The sequence below is a fragment of the Diadema setosum genome, chromosome 17, assembly GCF_964275005.1.
Source record: "Diadema setosum chromosome 17, eeDiaSeto1, whole genome shotgun sequence".
NCBI classification, from domain to species: domain Eukaryota; kingdom Metazoa; phylum Echinodermata; class Echinoidea; order Diadematoida; family Diadematidae; genus Diadema; species Diadema setosum.
The window spans coordinates 12,253,245-12,277,851 of NC_092701.1; the positions used below are offsets into that span (position 1 = coordinate 12,253,245).

General features: G+C 38.5%; 1 protein-coding gene across 1 annotated transcript; it reads left to right on the forward strand.

Moving 5' to 3' along the window:
* Positions 1 to 296: 296 nt before the first annotated feature.
* LOC140240731 (sulfotransferase 1A1-like) lies at positions 297 to 15,050 on the forward strand. Its single transcript, XM_072320495.1, has 6 exons — positions 297 to 462; positions 6,622 to 6,881; positions 11,818 to 11,941; positions 12,500 to 12,597; positions 13,360 to 13,552; positions 14,641 to 15,050. The coding sequence occupies exons 1-6, from the start codon at positions 312 to 314 to the stop codon at positions 14,748 to 14,750; spliced, it is 936 nt and encodes a 311-aa protein (XP_072176596.1). The 5' UTR covers positions 297 to 311; the 3' UTR covers positions 14,751 to 15,050.
* Positions 15,051 to 24,607: the final 9,557 nt, after the last annotated feature.

Genomic DNA, 24,607 nt, shown 5'->3' on the forward strand with positions numbered 1-24,607 from the left:
TAGATATCGCATAAATTTTAGGAATAAGATAAGTTACGATGAGAATGAGTTACAGTTCCACTTTTGATTAATTTAGCATATGCAGGCTGCTTATTACAGTCCTCACTTGTTCTTCATCGGGTTCGAGCACTGTGACATACAAATACCTACATCCACCATGAAGGATAAATACAAGATTGGTTATAATGATCAGATATACATTCTGATTATTGCATGTTATACGTCCCCGTAGTTCGCAGTCATTTTCAGCGTTCTCTCTTTTTTATTTTCAATTTGCGTGATACATGCAGGACGGAAAGACATCAGCCAGTATGGAAGAAAAGGAACCTTCATCTGCCCCTGGTGTGCACATATACAAAGGGACTGTGCTTCCCAATAATGTGCTGGACTCCAGTATTGAAGCAATGCAGACATTTGAAGTTCGTCCAGACGATATCTGGCTGTGCACCTATCCAAAGTCAGGTATACGATTTCTCATGGGACAGCATTCCATTTAAACTAACACAATAAAAAATACAGATATGTCAGGATAATGATTGAAATGACGAGTTTCATGTGTCTGGAGTCGTGGTAGCCAGCCAAGACTTGATAATATAAATATAAATATATATATATATATATATATATATATATATATATATATATATATATATATATATATACATGTATATCATGTATCAAGGTCATTATACAAATATCAAATCTTGAAATTCTGATAAACGCGTTTATAATGTCATGGCTAAGAGCATTTGCGATTTCCTATATACCTGCTCGGCGGACCTACAATGTATATTGTGTCAATGTGTGTGTCTTATTGCGTCGTATGGGTAACTGCGAGGAATAACATGAGAGATTGAGTGTGGTAAATACGCCGATTATTCCTAGAGGATATGACGACAGTTAATAGTGAAAACATAGCATCATACCTATATTTTTGTATATATACACATTTGTAGCTACCTAGCTGGATGGATAGATACACTTGATAGGGAAAAATCAATTTCATGCTTCTTACGCACGCCTGCAATAGAATAGAATTAAATATCAATATGTATGTATATTGTGATATTGAAAGAATTTCCATCTACTTTTATGCATATATGATAACATAAGATAAGTCTTACGCCCAATAATGATCACACACATTTTTCTCTTCGAAGGTGTAGCGGTGTTTAATTCACCTATTCTGTCTCATACTTTGTTAGCGTGACACCATTTTATAACGTCGAGTAAATTATGTTCAACTTCCTTTAAGTTAATATTCTTAGTTCCAGATGGAAAAGAATGAAATAAACTCAAATCATTTCAATTTATTTTGTACAATGACAAAAACCATTGTGTACGAGTTTTGTTTCTATTGTTATGAGGCATGTACTCATCAACGCATTATGGTTTATTTTGTTACATTTTTTTCTGTCCTTTTTTTTACCTTCGAAAGGGAAAAAATCATTTAGGCGTAAAAATCCTCTTTATCTTATCCTACCAATGTAAACGAGAATGAAATTATCATATAAAACATATTTCATTCGATTCGATTCTATTTTTTTTTTTTTTTTTTTTTGCTTGTCAGCTGAAGAAACCCGGAAGAGTGGACGGGTAGAGATGAGCTGAGGACCTGTTTTTTTTTTTTTTTTTTTTTTTGCTTGTTAGCTCATGAAACCCGGAAGTGGGCCCCCACACTTTTGAAAACAGTGCGCCGGCCCGCGAATATTTTTTCCGTACATGGAAACGCTACAGGACATGAATTATTCATAAGTTGAGCTGAAAGAATGAAATGCGCATGCACATGGACTTCGGACAATGAACGCCACATGCACATGCACATGAATGCACATTCGCTTCATAGCGAAGTAGCCCTACTGTTCTGTGGAAGCGGTTTATTTACGAACGAATACGAGTACCCGATCGACAAAAAAAGGCGTGCGAAAGATTTCGGAAGAACTCTCATTTGGCCATTTATGCATGTACGAATAGTGGTAATGTGGCATCAATTCCAAGCCTATGGCTGTAGTTTAGGTTGTAGCTTGTAAAGCTGTTTATTTCACGCGAGCTGCGAATGTACCTGCTTCAAATCGACTGCACTTTCTTCGAACCCTGCATGCTCGCTCATGCTCGCCACGCCGGCTGCCCTGGCTGCGCTGACAATCACGATGCTGTCTGCTCCCCGCATATTTACCAGCGGGGTTACGTAGGGCGCTCATGAACTGCGAATCGTATGTACTGTATGTAATGTATGATTGAGGGTACCACCTATCGTCACCCTAAGGATCTGTAGCTTGTTTATTCCAAAAGTATAAAACAAATTCGCCTAAATCTTATCTCAATATGCCATAAGTACTGCAGTTTTGAATGTCGTGACCATTTTCTTCGCGCAGCGGGGTACTTAGATCGGCACCCCCTCCCTCCATAGGTAATACACGTGAATTTCACAGCCATGCGTCGTTACCGTGAGCGGATGTGTAATTGAAACGTGTTCAGTCTGGTTTGTTAGTTTGTTAGTTTCATAGCAAATGGCACTTAATCCCACGCGTACATTTCGTTCTACACGCAAACAGCCATGATACGCAGGGTGCCGATGTCAAGGTACCCTGCCGATAGGTGGTACCCCCTTACCATACACTGTATGTACAGTATGCGAGTCCGTTCATTCGTGTACAAATTGGCCGAGCTATAGAATAAATTGTGAAGTCCACGCGCTTGCGCACTTCAAAATTTCAGCTCAACTTATGAATAATTCATATCCTGTAGCGTTTCCATGTACGGAAAAAATATTCGCCGCCGGCCCTGTATTGTAACAAAAATGCACCCAGGACAGGCCCTCTGCGGCCAGAAAAAGAGAAGGTTTCCTGTCATTCAGCACAAGCCATTCACTCTCAGAGCTATTTACAGAGTAAAAGATAGAGGTTTACAGAGTTAATACTTCTTACCACATAGACTTCCAGGTGCCAGTGTGGACAATAGCAGCTTGTTAAGTATACGTTTAAGACATCCTTTACTGCTGGGTCGCAATCGCACCACCCTATGACATTAATTAAAGACTCCCGAAAGTAAAGAGTTAATTATTTTTGTTTATTTCATTATGAAGCCAAAAACAATAGATCCCCGTGGGAAGCTTACGTTAATTCATTCATTGCCGATGTTTCAGGTGTACGCATAAAGTAGGTATATATGCAAGAGATTCAGTTATTGGTAGAGTTAATCTCCTTATGTTTTTTCGAAGACTCTACCTAAAACAATGGAGAACTGTCTGAAACTTTGATTAAGCCTTTCAGTAATGCCGCAGAAAAGAGTTTAGGTAATGGAAGTGTTAATTTTGTTATATGTTTAAAGAAACCCCCAAACAGGGGGTCCTTGTCCAAAACTGCATTAAGTCACTCCGTGTGGTAGAATGTGCGGAAGGTACGCCCAAGGCATCTAGCGATTTGTTCCGTGGTATAAGGAGTTTATTAATTTATGTTTTATATGAAACCCCGGAAAGAAGGTACTGGCGAGTGTGGTGTTACAGATAGGGTAACAGATAAGTCGGTAAGGTCAAACGCCGATTGGTCATCGCTTGTATGGTTTGCTTTGTCTAAAATGGGAGAAACGAGAGTAGTTTTTGATTAAGAAGTAATGACCAAACGTAATGTAATGATTTTCTTTATCTGCCCTCCCATTTTAGTGGTCGGGAGGGGTATAAATATGTCCGGGTTCTGGTCTGGAAATGAGAGAGAATCCGACGAGCAGGATCTCAGAGAGCAGACAAGTTTGAAACAAGGCACGGGCCTGGACAGGTAGAGGCATTGGGTGCTGCAAGTCCCTACATAGAACAAAAAGCAACTTTGGTTTGTAAGCTACGAGTATATTTGCACATCGGCTTACCCCGGGCGGCGGGTTGGAGTCGGTGAGGAACAGAGGATAGCACAGACGGTTACTGAGCAGCGGCTCGGTGATAGACATGGGCAGCGGCCTGTGCACGCAAGTACCCTGAGTTTCCTCACTGCCCAGCTCTCCTCCCTCCCCTGTTAATTTAGTCCCGTTATAGTTAAATCTGTTAAGTCTCCCCCCCCCCACCCCTTCCGGGCGGCTGGTCGGAGTCGGTGGGCAACAGAGGATAGCACAGTCGGTTAAGCGGCGTTCCCACTACCGCGCGATCCATTACGAACGCCACGATTGGACATTCGTAACTGATAGTGGAAGTTTCGTTGAACTCGTCTGAAATTTCACGTTTGGATACGAGGTTATGCGAGTCAATACGTGTTGGTTCGCTTAGATGCGATATGGTCACGATTGGTCTATTTCAAGTATAATACGATCTGTCACGATCTTGTCTCCCGTTCAAATACGATCCGATAGGATTGTCCCGATTGAGTCCGATTGAGTCGGATTGGTTCCGATCTACCACGATCATTACGATTGGGATCCCCGATTTGGTGCGTGCAGCTACGTTCTGATACGTTCCAATACGAATACCGCGAACCAATGCGGGCTGTTGAGATAAGATACGATATCTTTCACGATCGGGATCAAAAGCAACCCCCATTTAAGTTGCGATTGGAACCGAACGGGAAATTATAGTCCGGCTGACAATGGACATGGATTTCATCGTTTCCTTAACTTCTGCAGAGTGATTAGGCCTACTATCCACAATATCATTGATGATGGCAAGGGTTGACAGGTTGAGAATGATGACAACGTGACCTTTGCAGTACAATGTATTGCGAATGACAATTACGTTATCATCAGAGAGAAAGCATCACCTACGCCAGCCACAACCTCAGATAGTCCCTCCTCTAATTTAGCCTATAGAAATAAATTATTGAATCGACCTGCTCACCCTTCCCCTCTTCCTCCCCCCCCCAAAAAAAAAAACAACAACAAACAAACAAACAAACAAACAAACAAACCCGGAATACACAAGATCAGATCATTGCCCTCTCTTCCCTAGAAAAAAAAAAGATAAAGACAAACTGTTTTCACCTTCCTTTGAAATACATGAAGCAACATAATACATTGTATGTGTTATATACGCTAGTTGGCCGAACTGTTAGTATTATTTCTGTGTTTGATTTCATATTCGCATAGTATGTATCATATGCAAGTTTGTTTAAAAATGTCGTTATCTCATGGGGTATTGAAAGTTTGGTTGGTTTGGCTTGATTTATTGTTGTTGTTTTTAACAGTGTTTAACAAAACCGATATACACACAACAGAAAGGTCACTCCCCTAAATAATGTCACTTTTTAACAATAAAAATCAAGCAAAATTATTTCGCAGGGGTATTTCTACATTTATTGATTAACTTCTATATGAGAAATAATGACAGTGATCTTTATAGTCATGCACGAGTGACCAAGCATCCACGACAATGGTCACTTTTCAAAAGTCACAAAAGTTACTTTGTGGGATATGTGAAACATTCTACTTCAGGTGGGTGTTTCAGTGATGTCGTTATTTCATATTTCATTGTGTCACCCCTCCCTTAATCAACCTCGCGGAATACAAAACATATACAATTTGCAGGTAAGATAAGGGCAAAATAAATGTGAAAAAAAAATAAGCAGAAGGAAAGTGAAAAAATCGATCCCGATTAACACGATTAAGAAGCACGATAAATTAAGATTTGCTGCGTTGTGATACGATCCAAGACAATCTGATGCGATGATCACAATCAAAAATTAATAGTGTTAATCGCAGAAAAATTTTGAACCGTCCAAAAATTTTCTACGATTAACGCGATTGCTACGATTGACCTCAAGATCTGATACGATCCAATAAGATCACCACGATTGCTTCACGATTAAGACCACGATTCCAATCGTGGCGCCAATCGTGATAGTGGGAACCCGCTTTACTGAGCATCGGCTCGGTAATAAACATGGGCAGCGGCCCGTGAACGCAAGTATCCTGAGTTTCCTCACTGCCCAGCTCTCCTCCCTCCCCTGTCAATCTAGTCCGTTTATAGTTTAATCCGTTAAATCTGTCTCCCTTTTATGAATATGTTAATTCTGGTTGGTAAATATAACGGTAGGTCGTGAGAACTTGACCTCGGCTGATGCTGTTTTGGTCTGGCAGAGCCTTATAATAAAAACATTAGGAGCAGCATCCGATGCTCTCGTGCCGCCAGGCTCGAACGTCATTTTCCCATGTGTTTCACGTCATGATCTGATGTAGTAATGTTTTCTACCACCCAACTCGATATTTGTTAAAACCAAGTTTCACGAGTAATAAAACCTAGTATCTGAGTTGTGCTCAGACTCCCAAATAAACTGTGTGGTTCGTGAGCTGCTTGCCCACTGACTGCTTAGACTGCTCGCTACCAGGAACGTTTTTGTGTGCCGATGTAGGACGACGCTGTTGTGATTGTGATGTTGGTGCTATAGTTATTGGGAAAACGTACAGACATAGACACACATCCCAGAGAGACACGAGTACACATAATATGCACACAGACAAGACGTTAGTATATAAGTGATATATTCCTCGTCACGTTGGTGGTTATAAATCATATCACAGAGGATACACACCACAACTTTTCGCCACAATATTATGTGTGTGTGTGTTTGTTTGTTTTTTTCAGAACATTACATTAAACGCACAATTCTTTCGTTCCTCTTAATCTCTTTGTGCATCTTTTCGAAGGAACTCACTGGATGTTCGAAATTGTTGGTCTGATCCTCACCAAAGGGGAGCCAGAAAAGATCGACCGGTCACTCGCCACCGGCACCGTGGAGATGATCGACATGACGCAAAAGATGCCGGCTACCCGCGAGGAAGAGCTCAAGAATCCTTTGAACCTTTCTCCCTTTGCGGATAAGATTGCGAAGGCGCCGTCCCCACGTGTCATTATCACCCACCTTCCTCTCCGTTTCCTACCACCAAAGCTGGAAGATAGAGGGAGGGTAAGTCAGAGCAAGTCCAGTCTGTCAATTATGCTGAACATTTTTTACCAAGCATTGCACATCAAAAACAGACAAGGATAGACCACGAGTGGATTTGCGAGATCCTACAAAGTAAAAAAAAAAAGTATTATTGTCATTATTATCAATATCATTATTATTACTATTATTACAATTATTATTATCATCATCACCATTATCACTGTAGTGTATAATGTTAAGGAGTGACTTTATACGATATGGTGTAATTGATAAACTTAATAAGGGAATGAAGTGGTCGGCAGTTGAGCCTCTTGTAGCCACCAATGCCTTTCATTTTGGAATGGAGTTAGATTCTGGTCTGATCTAATCAAGCTCTCTGAGATCCTTGAAGCAAAATCTCAAATTGAATTTCTTAAAATCTTGTGTTTAAGGACGTTCCTCAGTTAAAGTGACATCCATGTCATTTTTTTGAAACTTTCCATACCGTAACTTTGACCCATCCGAAGCCCAAATAGGTAAATAAAACCATAGGTTCATGTGCTTGTTTTTCTTCTACGGGACTTTGAAGAATATATGACTAATCTGCCGTCCTGTACCAAAATGATAGTGTTACAGGATCAAGACCATGATTGGCAACAAAATCTGCAATGACAAGCTTAGATCCCTATAATTCTTTCAAAATCCACGTCATTTTCTCCAAATTTGCAAGAATTGCAGAAAAGGGTACCCAAAACGAGGAAAAGGTTTTGAAGTTGGGGTTTACACTCTCATTCTTGAGCAAGCAGCGCCCTCACGCAGCAGAAAACACCGAAATCTCTCAAATCCTTCTCAACCTCGTTTTCTGTTAGAGGTGAGCAAAAGGACAAGTTTCATAAAATTTATGCTGTACATTCAAAACCAATGTCAATTTCACGAAACTTTACCAAATTGTAGACAGAGGCTTACTTATTCCAGAAAAACAATCAAAAGTGGGGTTCATGTGCTCGTTTTTGTGCTAGCAGCGCCCCTATGCGACATAATTATATCATCGTTAGTCCCCAAAATCTGGTCAGGAACTTGTGCAGGGATGCCCTGACAGGGTGGGTTCATAAAACTTATGCTGTACATTCAAAACCCATGTCAAATTCATGAAAATTTACCAAATTGTAGAAAAAGGCTCACTTATACCAGAAAAACAATCAAAAGTGGGGGTTCATTTGCTCATTTTTGTGCTAGCAGCGACCCCACGCGACATACGTAAAATCTGGTTAGGAACCTATCCAGGATCGCCCTAACAGGGTGGGTTCATAAATCTCATGCTGTACATTCAAAACCCATGTCATTTTCACGAAACTGCACCAAATTGTAGGAAAAGGCTTACTTATTCCAGAAAAACTATGAAAAGTGAGGGTTCATGTGCTCGTTTTTGTGCTAGCAGCGCCCCCATGCAACATATATCATCGTAAGTCCCCAAAATCTGGTGAAGAACCTATGCAGGGATACCCCGATAAGGTGGGTTCATAAAACCTATGCTAGCTGTTCATTCAAAACCCATGTCATTTTCACGAAACTTTGCCAAATTATAGAATAGAGCTTACTAATTCCAGAAAAACAATAAAAAGTGGGTGTTCATGTCCTAATTTTTGTGCTGGCAGCATCCCCAGATGGTAGAAATCACCTCACCGGACCCCAAAATCTGGTTATAGACCTCTCGTGGGTGTCCTGATTATAGGTGGGGTTGGTGAATGTCATGCTGTACATTCAAAACCCATGTCATTTTTACGAAACTTTATCAAATTGTAGAAGAAGGGTTACTTAACCCATAAACTGCTGAGGGTATTTTTGGCATCTTTAGTTGTAGGGCCACACAGATAATATGGAAATTATTGAAAAATATTATATTTCTAATTTTTATGTGATGTTCATTTTGAAGAGGATAGATTGAAAATTTGAGCTAAGAAAATAATTTTCCAGTAAATTTCAAGTATAATTTTCATATTCTGCATCAAAAACCAATTTTCGTATTGAAAAATACCGTAATATTTTTCAAAAATATGAAAAAGCATGACATAATTCAAAATTTCCAATATCGCTTTCCAAATTTTCTACCTAATTTTGTACATTGGTATGTTACGACACTAATACAAGAAATTCAGGTGTTTATCTCTTTTTACTGCTGAGATGTTTGAATAATTGTGAGTAATGTAATCAATGTCCATGTAGTTCCATATATTGATTTTACTGTTGTACTCTGTTTCAAAACGCATATTTTGACATCTTCTTTAGCTATAAAATTTCACTTTTATGATAAAACTTATTATTTCTGCTCTGGTTTGTTAAATGTAAATGTGTTTCAGTGAAATAGCTTAAGTTTTCACTTAAATACTTGTTCTTAATAACAAAATGACAAAAAATGTAGCTCAGGGCCACTAACGTGGCCCACAGCAGTTTATGGGTTAATGCAGAACAATTGTAAAAATGGGGGGGGGGGGGTTCATGTGCTCGTTTTAGTGCTAGCAGAGCCTTCTTGCGACAGAAATCATCGTAAGACCCCCAAATTTGGTCAGGAACCAATGCAGGGATATACCCTGCTATATAGATGCATGAATCTCATGCGGTTATGCGGTTAACTCGAAACCCCATTTTCTTAAAAAAAAAAAAACACACACACACACACAAACAAACAAAAAAACTTGCCACAATTGCAATGATATGGTGAAAAATATTCAGAAAGAAAGGTCCATGTGCGTTTTTGTTATCATTTCTCTTACACAGCCATAATGATGTCATGGATGCAAGCGTGGAAAACTCCATATTATTGACATTCACGCTTGTTTGTTTGTTTTACCCACTTGCTGTAACCATGTAGAGAAAGTGATAGTGAAGAAGAGTAAATATAAGGAAATGGGAGTTTTGGCATTAGTCTGACGGTCCTCCAAAGGAAAAACAAATCTTGATACAATGACGTTGATTGTAGATTGCATGTGTTGGTTGTTGCAGTGGTTGGTAAAGTGCGTGTTGTAAGCTATGGAGATGTACCTTGCCCCCCCCCCCCCCCCCCCCCGAAAAAAAAATCTTTAATTCTCCTTTTGTTACACCAGATTTGGTAATAAAAATATATAAATATATATATACGAATGGTGAAAGTGATGAAAAGTCTTGTTTGATAACACTTTCGTGACCTTCTATTTTGTAACCAAAAATAAAAGAACAATATTTTGTATTACTAGTAATGACAAATCTAGATCTAATTTAGATTTTAACAGAGATACTCAGATTGTTTTAGCTGCTAGACCTAAAGATGAAATGTGTGTCATATGCTTGTTTTGTTGTTGTTGTTGTTGTTGTTGCTGTTGTTTTTAACACCTAGTCCAATAGACTAGTGAGCCTTAGACCCCGACTAGGGCCTAGAGGCCCTTGGTACCTTAGCACTCGACTTTACCATGTTGATGACCGGATGATGAACTTCATGTCACAAAACAGATCTATGGATTGAAAATGGAAACAGCTCTGTTCCACTTCCAAGCTTCGCGATTCCGTCAATCAGTGTTGTGCTACAATGACCATTTACGGCTCGGAGTACAGATTGTAGCGCGTACAGTCGGCACGCGAGCCGAGCGTGGCCGCCCAACGCGGCTGCCCGGCGCGGCCGCGGTGGGGAGCTGTCGGGTATCCGTACGTACACGTACCATTACGTACACGTACCACACTTTAGCTCGATCAAAGAGTATAATCTCTTTGAGGTCAATCTACTAGCAGCTGCTCAGCTCAGCTAGCTCAGCTCATCACTCGTGCGTGTGCTTCTACGCTCTTTGTTACGTCACTGACACCTGCGCAGCTAGAATGCGCACAAACTCAACTGAGGAACGTCCTTAATTGTCTTATTCTAATCACTGGAAATATCTTTGTGCACTTACAGTAAAATCCCAACCGGGTGACGAAATTTATGTACCAAATTGTGACTAAACTTTCTTATCTTATGTTAATCATGAACTCTACAATTATCAGTGCATTAGGTAATTTTATTTTTTTTAAAAAATCATTACATTATCGACACATTACGTTCTCAACTTATGCTAGAGTCACACACGGCCGGACTGGGTTCATAAGGAATTAAAACCGTATCGACCCGGTTCGAGCCGTAGAGACCCGCACTGATCCGTATCGTAACCCGTGTCAATTCCTGATGGATTCCGTGGGCTACGATACGGCGGTGAAAAAAAAATTTGGTCATGTTTAAAATTTTGTCACGGATTTCAATTCCATATTGATATCCGAATTGAACCGGTTCGAACCGCATTGACTGGCATCGACCCGCTGCTAACCGCAGCGCAGAACCATATGGACCCTTGCCGTATACCGCATTGCCTTAATGCAACGGATGATGACAAGGTTTACGGTACGGGTCGAAGCTGGTCGCCACTGGTCGATAGGGGTTGAAAAGGATTCAGTTAAGGATTTATTAAGAGGATCTTTATACGGTTCGATACTTGTCAATACGGGTCTCTACGGCTCGAACCTGGTCGATACGGTTTTAATTCCTTATGGACCCGGTTCGAAATCCGGCCGTGTGTGACTGTAGCATAAATTTTTCTCAATTCCGGGACTAATCCGGCTCATTTTCACTCGGATCAAATCCGTTTTGTGACCCGGCCGTGTGTGACTCAAGCATTAATTCACCAGTCATTACTTTAGAGCCTACATTGTACAAGCTTCTGCTTTTGAGCAGGTTCTTAATGTTACACTTTATAAAATCTTTTTTTATATGTAAATTTGTTGTTGCATTTTTCTTTTGAACAAGTGCAAAGTGCACTACGTTTTCTTCTTTTTCTTTTCTTTGTTTCTTTTGAACTGTGGCACAATGAATCAAACAAGAAATGCCATGTTTATCTTAAAAAAAAAAAGCATTTTATGATCATCCATGGAGTTCCAAACGCTGCAGAATGTATCTTCAGACGCTTTTTGTTTCAAATCACAGGTCATTTGCGTGGCTCGCAACCCCAAGGATGTCCTGAACTCACTCTACAACATGGTGATGAGGGTTGAGACCAAGCCACCGGACTTTAGTTGGGAGTTATTGCTGGGTGTATTTTTGGAAGACAGTAAGTGCACTCTACCATGATAGTGGCAACAGGAAAACATTTCAATAACGTTTACCTTTCCACTACCCGAGACATGGCTGGCGCAACGTTTTTAAAAGTGTGTGTGTCGGGGGGGGGGGGGGGGGGGGGGCAGTTCATAATTATTTCTGGTGCTACTCACGGATTTCCTCAACTGAAAAGGGGAAAAAAGATAGAGTAATAAAAACTAAGGCCTTCAGCGCAACTTTCTAATGCGCCAGTTCCGGGTTTCTTCAACTGACAAGCAAAACACCACACACACGCACAAAAAAACACATACACAAAAAAAGTAACCACTTTTGTTTTCTCGTGCAACTTCCTGGGTTAAAAAAAAAGTAGGGGCCAAGTGGTTAGGCCCTATGTGTTCCTATGTATTGTCCCCCCACCCCTTCACCAACCCTCCCCCTCCCTCCTTGCCCTGGCCCCGCGAGAGATTATTTGATTAACTCATCTTCATTTCATTAGGATTCAAAAAGTACTAACTATTTCTGATGACTCGTATCATATAATATTTTGCTTTATTTTCTTCTTGTGCTGCAGAAGACGCTTTTGGACCCTGGCGTGATCACGTCAGGGAATTCTGGAAAATCAGGGAAAAGAAAAACGCTGCATTTTTCTTCTATGAGAGTATGAGAAAGGTAAACAGAAAAAAAGAAACAGCAGCTCGATCACTACCATGTTTCGTTCATTCTTTAAGGATTAGCATTCAGCATTTTTTTTTAATGGCATGGAAACTGAGGACAGCCTCCTTCCTATACGGATATTGGCAAAGTTGATAACAGAAATTTTGACTGCAATGACATAGATATATGCAGATACAGCATATCAATCGCAAGCAATACGATATCAATTCCTTTGGACAGAATTTAAATATGCGATGAGGTATAAGTATGATACTCTGGACTTGAAAACAGGATATCGCGTGGTTCAAAGCTTCCCTCTTGCTTTCCACCAAGGACGAGATGTTTAGATGTCCCTCGCTACCGAGCTGTAGGAATAGATATCTGGCGTAAATGCTTGAGCAAAAAGATGGCGAGGTAGCAATGTAGCAAATATTAGATTTCAGCTTGTACCCTCCCCTATAGTATTTCTTACCGCTGTGTCAGTTTTCAATCTACCTATGTACTATTTCCGACTTCCTGATGGTGCGTGCACACGATGCAATTTATCTCGAAGTAAAAGGATATCTGCCTAGAAACGTTCAATTTTCATTGCCGACTCGGTCACGACAAAACTGCTTCATCTTTTTTTTTTCTTTTTTTATATCGTAACTTTCCTCTCTTCAACGAACGTTCATTCCAATCACAACTTCACAGATGCTTTATAATGACTTTGGATTAAAAGACAAACAACAATAACAACAGTCAGGTCACGCAACAACGTGTTCATTTCGCAAATAGGATCCAGTGGGCAGTGTCCGAGACGTGGCCAATTTTCTCGGCGTTGATCTGACTGCGGATGAGCTTCAGAAGGTGGTAGAGCACAGCTCGTTCAAAGGAATGAGTAAGACGTACGCCACCGGTGAGGCGAACGCGAAAGAAGGCAACAAGGTCTTCTTTGAACAGATCAAGAGCTTTCCATTCTTGGGCAAAGGTAAAAGCCACGACCCCCATGACTGCCTTTTCCCTAACCTTCTTCTTCTTACCTGTTATCTCCCTTCTCTTAATCAAATGTTAATCGTCCAGTTTCTTCTCAGTCTGCCACATGCCTACTTCTTCTTTTACCCCCTTTTGCCCTTTCTTTTATCCTTCTTTGAAATCCTCTTGTCTTTTTTTCCCTAATTTCCTTTATCTTTACTTGATTGTTTGTTTTCACCCTTACTCTCTTCCATGTTTCCTGATTGTCATCTCTTTCAGCTGTTTATCAGCTCGCCCTTCATTTCTTCTTTTCCTCCTTCCCTTCAATCCAAATATGTAAAATCACATTGAGTGATAGTTTTAGTTTTGATTTGTACGCATGTGTTTCACTTTTTAACCTGACGATTACGATGATTATTGTTTAAGAGGTTAAAGGTTTAGAGTTGTATTTTTTTAAATTAGTTAATGTGAATATGATTATAAATGAAGTTAATGATTGGATGATTATATTAGAATTTTATTGTGTTTTTCATGTTTTAAAGTTTGATGTGGGTCATGGCGTTAAGGGGTGGGGATCAGGGGTTGAGGGATAATGTTTTAGTTTTGAATGATTGTTTGATGTTATTTAGGGGCAACATGTGTGAGCTCACATGCCTATACGGGCAAGAGTGAATGTCTTGACTTTTGTGTGCCCTGACCCTCATGTTGTCTCCATTTATTTCATATTCATTTTGTGTAACGTGTACAGTACAGTGTATTCCTTTGTAATATTCATCCTGGTTTTTGTTTCATGTTTGTAATGTTTATTATATGTATCCTATATTCTTTACCTGGTCGACTGAATAATGATAATAGTAATAATAAGCATAAACAAAACCAAAAAAAAAATCTTCCGCAAATCTCTTTCTTTTCATGTACCTCTAACGTCCTTTGATTTAACATGTTTCTCTCTTTTTAGATTTATCACCACTCAAGTTTGAATTTTTCTAGAATTGTAGATTATGAATTCCATGACTTCATAATTTCTAATATTCCCCGCCATTTGTAAACCGTTTACGCCTTATGGATTCACTCATGGCAAGTTTTATTTCGTTATTCTTGCAGGCTATTCTGGACAGTGGAAGGATCGCTTCACCGTGACTCAGAACGAAATGTTTGACAAATGGTACAACGAAAAGATGACAGGGGAAGACCCTACTTTTCAGTTTGAATGATCGCGTCATCTCATATGGGAGTTAATGCGTCTTTCGTCCAATTTATCTACAACACAAAGTTCTTAGCAACCAAATTATATGTCTCTGGTCTAAACGCTGTCTTTCATTTTTTTTTTAAGAAATCGTAGTGAGTTCACTCTTTATGATTTGATTTGTAATCTGAAAGAAATTTTGATGCAAATACCAACTTAAAAAAATATCATATGACTTTCCATTCAAGTACACAAGTCGAAAAACTGCCAAGAACAACGTTACGTCCATTATAATGAACTTTCCTAAAATGCCTAACAACGTTGAATGACAATGGAAATGTGTGTGACTTAAAGCAAACAACTAATAAAGCAAACGCACACAATACATGATATATGTATATGTAATGTATATATACCAAAAAAAAATGAGACTTAAACAAAATATGTGAATATCTAAAGTGAAAAAGAATGAAGACCATTTTTAGAATATAAGGACGCCAGGAAGATAAAAGAAAATACATAGTAGCACGGTCGGTATTCTATAATGCTACACTGTGTCAGTGTCTCAAGCTCTGTTGACGTTATCAGCAAGTTATCAGTTATAACAAAAAACAACAGTGACAACAACTACATCTCCACTTCTTGAGAAATAAACCCAACTGAAGTCGTTCCCTTTTGCTTGGACATATCAAGTTCTGTCATTTCCTGTGTAAAAAGCGTCGAGTCAAGATAACTTGATGCTCATCTGTGGTAACGTCCTTCTTACGTTTTGTTCCAGCCACGGTCTAGTCGATGTCTGTTGTCACTTATATAAACTATGTCATATATATATATATATATATATATATATATATATATATATATAATATAATACATATATGTTAAACATTTTGTATATACAAGATGCAGCAAATAATACACAGAAAACGTGTTGTGCTTGTACCTGAAAGGGTTTAGTATAAGGAGAGACGCATGCACATGACGCAGTCACACACTGGTACACATACTACCATTCCAATACTGTGTTACGTCTAAATCTGTTACTATTTCGTCGTTTCTATAATATGCATGCATATTGTTAGGAAATCAAAATAAAAAAGAGTGAATGAATAAATACACCCGTGCGTGCTTCCATATTTGTATATTATTGTCTCACTCTTTCTTCTTTATATATAATAGTATATGTATATATATATATATATATATATATATATATATATGTGTGTGTGTGTGTGTGTGTGTGCGTAAATGTGTGTGTTTAATAACTTAAGACACACGAGACACTTTGGCATTTACTTTCTAATTAATATTTCATGACGTATGTTATGGACTGAGTTTATTTTTACTGTAGTTGTGGTTGAGGTGCTCCAGTCATTTTTACGCTTAATAAAAAGTTTTCGTACCTCAAAAGTTTCCCTGAATTTCCTCGTCTTGGTTTGTGTTTCAGATTAAAGTACGTTGTCTGTGAGACTTACTCGCCCCAAAGTGCTCTCATGGAATAATTTGCCATTGAGAATTAGGTCAGCCTCAACACTATCCAACTTTAAACGTACATGTGGCATCTATCTTGAGGGAAATTTGTAAAACAAGAATTGATCAGGGAAGATGAATTTAAAAGTATAGTAAAATAGAAAGTATCTTTCTGCAATTCCATGTGAACTACAAGTATGTGCATGAGCGTTTTTGTGACACGTGTTTGTGTGATTGAATGTGTGTGTGTGCGTGTGTGTGTGTGTGTGCTTGTGTTGCATCTGTCCTATGTAAATATGTTACTATTATACTTCTTGTTAATATGTTTAAAACTTTAGTATGTTTTGTTTTATATGTTTATCCGGGACCCCTTTTTTACAAGCTCTGCTTCTTATGGGGTCCCAAACCATTCATTATTCTTAATGCTGTATCCTTTTGTAAAATGTCAAATGTTTAATGAATTGGTTAAATAAACTTGAAACTTGAAACTTGATGTCTTAGTAATCATGCAATAATGGTTTCGTACCAGAGCTGCCTCCGTACGGCGGCAAGGTAGTATTCAATTGTACGAAACCACTGACTGCGACCAGCAGCGTGCAGCCCCCATACGCATAGCTAACTGCGACCAGCAGCATCCGATAGCGTAATGGGGCTTCGCATTGTAGCATACAGGATCATGACAGATTTAGTATCGCGGGTAAATGTCAACGTAAAGTTCAAAAATTTATTCAATTTGAAGACTTACCAATTAAGTTGAAGTATTGAAAACAGGCTTCGGACAACGTTTGGTTCTGCCAATAGTCCCTTTCTGTTCGAATTGATGACTGAATGTGACTCGGTCGAGAGGACCTTTAGAGAGCTACATACACTGAATACTACGGCCAGCGCATGCGCACACAAACATCTTATCCGTTCATGGATTTGAAATTTGTGCGCATGTGATGTCTTCGCATGCACTGACTGTAGTATTCAGTGTATGTAGCTCTCCCAAGGTCCTCTCGACCGAGTCACATTCAGTCATCAATTCGAACAGAAAGGGACTATTGGCAGAACCAAACGTTGCCCGAAGCCTGTTTTCAATACTTCAACGTAATTGGTAAGTCTTCAAATTGAATAAATTTTTGGATTTTAAGTTGATATCTACCCGCGATACTAAATCTGTCATGATCCTGGATGCTACAATGCGAAGCCCCATCACGCTATGCGTATGGGGCTGCTGGTCGCAGTTAATTGCATGATTACTAAGACATGAGAGCACTTTGGGGCGGGCAAGTCTCACAGTGTTAGTTATATGAAAGGTACTTAAACCTGAAACACAAACTAAGACAAGGAAATTCAGGGAAACTTTTGAGGTACCAAAACTTTTTGTTATCTTTAAACGTTACTAGTATCTCATGTCGTTGTTGTCACCACTTTCAGCGTTCAGGGAGAGAAAGTTACTGAGAGAGTGTTAGAGGTGAACGCCTCAAGAGAACTTGTAGAAGTTCAACGACCAAACACATATCCACACATAAACATGAACTATGTATTTATAATATATAATATATACATTATATATATATATATATATATATATATATACACTGTATATATGTATTATATACATATATATATACATATATAAAACATATATAATATATATATGTAATATATATATATATATATATATATATATATATATATAATATGTATATGCACACCAACATGAAAATTATCAAATTTTAAGTCTTAAATAGGATTATTTCAATTACTTTATTTACTGTTTTGCATTTTCGAGCAAATATCCTTGTTACACTGCAAAGTCTTAAAAAGTGTTTTTAAGAGTTACCTTAGGAAAGCTATGCGCACATTTCACTTTGATAACAGCTCAACCTACACAAAATTCCTTAACTATACACTCCTGATAATAATGTTTAAACAATCCGTAACAATCATGTGCATCCGAACATTGAATAATATACAGAGCGAAACATGAAGAGCTTTGAGAGATTCTTGCTTTATATATCAACAACAACGTTACGATACTATAGTACAAATTCATTAAATGTTAAATAGTACAAATTCATTCCATCCTCATCCTTGGTTGACTTGTATTATACGCTTTATGTATATATTAACAAAGATGTAATCGCATCTACTTCTCATTTTCATATCTATGTACCTTGTCAAATTATGTTTTGCAAGTATTACAAATATCCTGTACAATTCATATGCAATGTATATACTTTCTATTTTGATGGAAGTGAAAATAAAGTTGAATTGAATTGAATTGAATTGAAATGTTTTCAGCGCAGTGTGTGTTTTTTGCATTTCGTAAGGAGAGTGACTGGGACTTGTTCGCCTGAACTAGAGGATATAAGCAGGGAGGTGACACCTCAATGATATAAGTCGTATTAAATCCATTATTTACACTTTATAGTTGAGGGCTAAAACAAGGGCGATATAGGCGCAATTCGTTTTTTGTCATCGCATGATAATTATCGGATGTCTATAACTTGGCCCAGGCAATCTGTTACTCTCGTTTATGCACTCAAGTTAACGTACAAGTTATCAGGACTGCATTTCGAATTATGTGTTTGTCTGTGTGTGTGTGTATGTGTGTGTGCATGTGTGTGTACGTCTATATGTGCGTATGTGCCTGTGTGTGTGCATGTGTTTGGGTGTTTTCTTTTTTTCCAATTAAGTTTCCATCTTTCAATCACCGAGTTAACAAACATAATTTGACAAGTAACTCCATACAGTAGGCCTACCTGTCTTCAAGTGACTGGCAAGTTGTCTTTGTATTGTTACATGAACTTTGTGCAGGAGGATGATACTCATGGCTGGATGACACTTTCGAATTATAAGGTGGATTTAAGGTGGTTTGACTTAATCAATAAACTGCCAGAGAACATTGTGATTAAATTGCTTTTGGTTTCTTTTTCTTCTCTATCTTTCTCTTTCTATAATGGAGCATAGTTATTCACATAGGTTTCAAGCCATGATTTCTTCATCCGCTTAGTTTTTTGACACATACTAGGCATATAAATCTGTATCGATAACAAACATGAGTGATTGGAAATAAAAATTTCATTTGAATTTGAATATATTAAGAGCTAGCACGTGGTCGTTGGCTTGCTTGTTTGTTTATTTTCAGCTATGCTTTTCTGGAATTTACTTTTCTGAGCAGCAGCGAACACTCCTTTGATTAGCCTTATTTGGAACTTTTCTGTGCAGGGTCACCTGAATGAGCTATTCTTGCTTTTGCACAATTATATCAAAATAACGATGAATATGACTTGGATTGATAAAGTGAAGTAAATGATAACGGCTTATAAGTACCGGAGATATTGTCAGCCGATAACAGTCAACTATCTAGTATTCAGATTTATATAAATTAGCTTGGAATGAATACCAATGACAATGTACAGTAATATCGATATGAAGTGATATAATTATTGAGAAGTCAATTTGATTTACAGTTATGCCTTAATGCAATAAACACAACATATGATCACTATCAATCTATCTCTTCATTTTTTCATGCTATCATAGGCTTCAAATTCTAAACTTCACACATAAAAGTTCACTAGAACTGGTATATAACTATACATTCACTAAATTTTAAAAACGACAATTAAATGGAAATCCTTGAATAATAAATAGCAATCACACTTACATGGAAATCCTTGAATAATAAATATCAATCACACTTAAATAGAAATCCTTGAATAATAAATAGCAATCACACTTAAATAGAAATCCTTGAATAATAAATAGCAATCACACTTAAATAGAAATCCTTGAATAATAAATAGCAATCACACTTAAATGGAAATCCTTGAATAATAAATAGCAATCACACTTAAATAGAAATCCTTGAATAATAAATAGCAATCACACTTAAATGGAAATCCTTGAATAATAAATAGCAATCACACTTAAATAGAAATCCTTGAATAATAAATAGCAATCACACTTAAATAGAAATCCTTGAATAATAAATAGCAATCACACTTCTGTCTAGAAAAAAAAAAAGAAAAAATAATCATCCGCACAATTCACTGGCTAAAAATAAGTCCATTGCAATTTGTATGTGAAGGGTATAGACTATTAAAGAAAGTTGGATAATTGTAGAAAAATAAGCAATAACAATGTTAAACTCCCCTCCCCCCATTTACAAAGTGGGGGATGACACATACAATCATCTCTTCAGGTTTCGGGGGTATATGCATATCTCTTTTTACCAGTGACATTCTTTTTATCACGTATTATTACTATTAACACTGTTTTTCTTCCCCATATCCATCTTGTTATTATCATTATTGTTATTATTATCATCATGATCATTATCATTATTATTATCATCATCATCATCATTACAATCACCATTATCGTATCATATTCTTAGTCATCATCACCTTGTCTTTTTCAGTATTAAATCTGATCCCTAAAACAATCTTCCCCTGCCTCTAATCCATGAGTTGGTTCCTTTAAATGTTTGACAAGAGACGTATACAAAGGAGATGGCTTAAATGTATATGACAATGCTTGCTATTGTTATTACCAATAGAACCATCACTATTGTTACCGTGATTACAAAGATCTTTTAAATGACACATAGTACGCTGTAAAAAAAAAAAGAAAAAAAGGAAAAAGCATGCATTGCACAACTGGACGGCTACGTTTGTGATATCATGTATTTCGTTCTTCACGATATCTGGCATATACGTTTTATTAAATTTATTTCAATTTTTTTCTGACGATTCCTTTTGCCTGCCAACAACATGCGTGTGTCCCCAGGGTTAAAAGAAACACGACGATAAACATTTTTTGCTAAACTTGTCATTGCACATATCACTCAAATTTGGTAATTCTTCTTGTATAGAGATGACCCCCCCCCCCAAAAAAAAAAAAATACAATTAATTACTTGTTTTGTTTCGGTGTGTAGAAGATAACAACACATGTTTGTGGCAGGACCGTAAGATGGGGTGGAGGTATAAGTTGCCCCCCCCCCCCTCCCCCAATGTTTAGAGCTATCTTTTTCTTTGGACCCGGAATGTCCCGGATATGATATTTTCAGAAAAAAAAATGATCAATAACTGAGAAAGTCACGCAAGAATTAAAGGATTTATTTGTTTTTATAAGTTTCTCGAGTTTGTTAATTCCGTCTCTCAGAGCGATAGAATAATGGCAATATGGTGGTCTTTCATTGTCACTGCCAGTGAGCGCTATGAACCTCCATAGACTTAGTACACACCTGACACGGGGAACAATACGTGACAGATTCTACGATTTAGCTATTCAAATTGTCCCTCAATATACTTTTTTGATTAAAAAAAAAATCTCCAAATTCAACCAGAAGTGTGCACAGATCATTAGATTTTAATTCTAAAAATGCAAAAACTCCCCCATGTAGGAGAAAGACCACCTTCCACACCCTACCCGGCTAGTTCCACTTCCATAATCTTAGTACAATGGAAAGAGGTGCACCTGGAAATACCATGATTTAAGTATAGACATTGCCCTGACTATTTTACTTTCAACTTTTCGACTGCCTATTTCCAAAGTACCCCCACCCCCCCCCCCCCAAAAAAAAATAAAATGTGAACAAGATCGTTGAATTTCAGATCTAAAAATAACCAAAAGCTCCCTGGTGTAGCAGTGGGATACTCCCTTCCCATACCTTCCCCTTTTTCTCTCTCTCTCTCTCTCCATATAAGACAAGAAATGTAGGACACATTGAAGACGCACACATCAAGATATAGGTGACAGATGCATTTTAGCTGTCCACATTGGCCTTGAATATTAATTTTCCTTTTTTACTCTTCCATTGAAAAATTTCGAAATATTAAAAAAAAAAGTCTTCTTCATTTGGAAAGGGGACCCCACCCTTCAACACACACATCCTCTAATGGCCTTCTTTCCATCTCTTTAGACACCGTGATAGACTCAGTACACGGTAAAGACGCAGACGCCGAAAAAGAGGTGACACATACAATATTATCCAGTTAATTAAAAAGTTCCCGAATATCCCTCTCCCCCAAAAAGTGCACACAAGATGGTTGAATTTCAGTTCTTAAAGTGCAAAGGCTCCACACCTTTGGTCCTTCTCCATGGATATAGTACACGCACACATAGCAGTAAAGACACACACGGACAAAGAGGTGATAGGTACCACAATTTAGCCTCTCGCAATGCCCTTGAATGTTAATATTACTTCATACTTTTTTTTTTAATTTTCCCCAATTCCAATCCCCCTCCCAAAGTGTGCTTAAAACCGTTCCTTAAAAGCAAAACCTCGCTTGTGCGGGAGGGGGATATTCCCCTCCCATCCTCCCCTGCTCAGTCGCTTCTCTCCCTTGCTGCACCGTTATTTCAAAATATTGAACATAATGTTCTTGCCCCTGCCCCTAGAAAATCATTCCTGCGTATGGCCATGTATGTGAGTGTGGTCCGAGGACAAGCGTGGGCAATGTAGTAACTTGAAAAACAAAGTGGATGCCCTTTAAAGATACTATGAGAGTCATGATACACAATGTTCATGCATGCAGGGGCCCACGACGGCGAGACTGAGAAAGTAAAGCTCTGCTCCAGCCTATTTCTCGATATAAAATTCAGGGCCCGCGAGCCCCGCAGTTTAACACGGGGACAAATAAAGCAAACTGAGCATTGGGAATTGGGGATTACACCTGGTCATTGAAAACAATGACCATTTTCTCCAATTCAACGGCTTGATCACCTCCCAGTCCATCAAATGGTATGGGATGCAGGACGGAAGTCGGATTGTCCGAAGCGTAGTCTCTGGTGACCACCACACCGTCCTGCCGAAGCCAGTACACGGTATCGTTGAAAATGCTCACGTCCCTCATGAATCTGCTTGTGGCTGCACTTTGAATGTCAACTCCTGGTATCTTAGTTTGCCCTGCGCTCTCTGGGGACAGGTCAGTGTAGTAGGCTGTGTCGGTTCCCTTCGAGTCACAATAGAGCAGTCGACCAGCTGTGGAACAGAACAAAGACATGAGAAAATATATAATATATATTTGATTTAACATAGTTGTTTTAACAAACATGGTAACTGTGTAATAACAGAATGAACGAGCAGTCTTGAAACTTCCCTGTATGTCCAGAAATAATGTGGGCATTTATCAAAGTTTAGTATGAAATGTTAACTTACTGTCAGTACAGTAACAGTCATTCGTCAAACTACGTCGTGATTTACTAAGACCAACCTGGAAAGCCAGTAATAATGATAATAATACTCATAATGTCTTATTTACCCAGGGAAGCCTCTTCAGTGTTGCCACTGCTCTACCAGAGGGCCCTGCCATTATTATTACCCCAGCGTTGCCAGGTACCCATTTATACACCTGGGTCGAGAGGGACATTGTGGGTAAAAACATCTTGTCCAATGATGTAACTCTGTAGGCACTGGGCGGGATTCGAACTCGTGTCCTCCGAATAGGAGTCGAGAATCACATCCACTATGCCACAGCATTCCCACAAAGAGACAGTGTTGTTATAATCAAGAACTAAACGAGAGTACTCACTCGCCATTCAAAGCATATAAATTTGAACAATGTCAAAAAGTAGGCCATCAACTTCAGAACCACAAACCTGGAACACCCACAGAAAGATGCATTCGATTCATGTGTGAGTCCTTTCAGAATGAAGTCATAAGTGAGGTACTTCTATTTGTTTGTGTATTCTGGCATATAAGAAGGAAGGAAACATTGGCGGATGGTGAAGAAGAAAAAAAAAGGCATAAAGGCGCGAGATTTGAAAACAAGTAAATTCACCTAAACTGAAAAATAATCACTCTGGCTACAGCGCATGCTTAGCAAGATAAGCTAACTCATTGGAGAAAAGAAATCTACTTCTGTCATTTGGCTGCATCCGTGGTCGTATATGACTTTTTTCACACGAGGTATTGTGTTTTGACAATTTTGTTAGTCGTCCAATGTTGTTCCTGCGTTTATAAATGTGAATTGATATCAAATCATTTCTGGGAATCAAGAGTGTTTTGTCGGTCTAGGAAATATAAGCATATATTTCATCACCGTTTGCTCCTTTCCCCATATATGACCACATCTCCAAGTCATGATTGCATTAAACTTAACTTGAATAATTCAGTGTACATCTTACTCACAACTTGTGTCGATTGACAATCCGGTGATGAAGTAGCTACCAGGTGTGTTAATAAACATCCCAGTACAATCTGCATCGTCTTGACGAAGGCTTTTACACATAATTCCTCTGACGTTCTTTCTCGTCCAGTACATGTAGCTAAAACACAGAAAAAGGACTGGCACAAATTTGTCACATGGTCGACGTGTTTAACTGATTAGTGTGCGGGTTCAAGTCACGAGTTCGACACCCACGAGTCATACAGCCCTATGTGTAGGTAATACAGCCCATGAGTTCGACACTAGGCA

Excerpts from the sequence above, each read along its gene's own strand:
- LOC140240731 (XM_072320495.1), top strand. The coding sequence starts at position 312 with ATGGAAGAAAAGGAACCTTCATCTGCCCCTGGTGTGCACATATACAAA. Across the intron at positions 463-6,621 it reads GTGCACCTATCCAAAGTCAG|GAACTCACTGGATGTTCGAA; the intron begins GTATACGATTTC and ends ATCTTTTCGAAG. Across the intron at positions 6,882-11,817 it reads AGCTGGAAGATAGAGGGAGG|GTCATTTGCGTGGCTCGCAA; the intron begins GTAAGTCAGAGC and ends TTCAAATCACAG.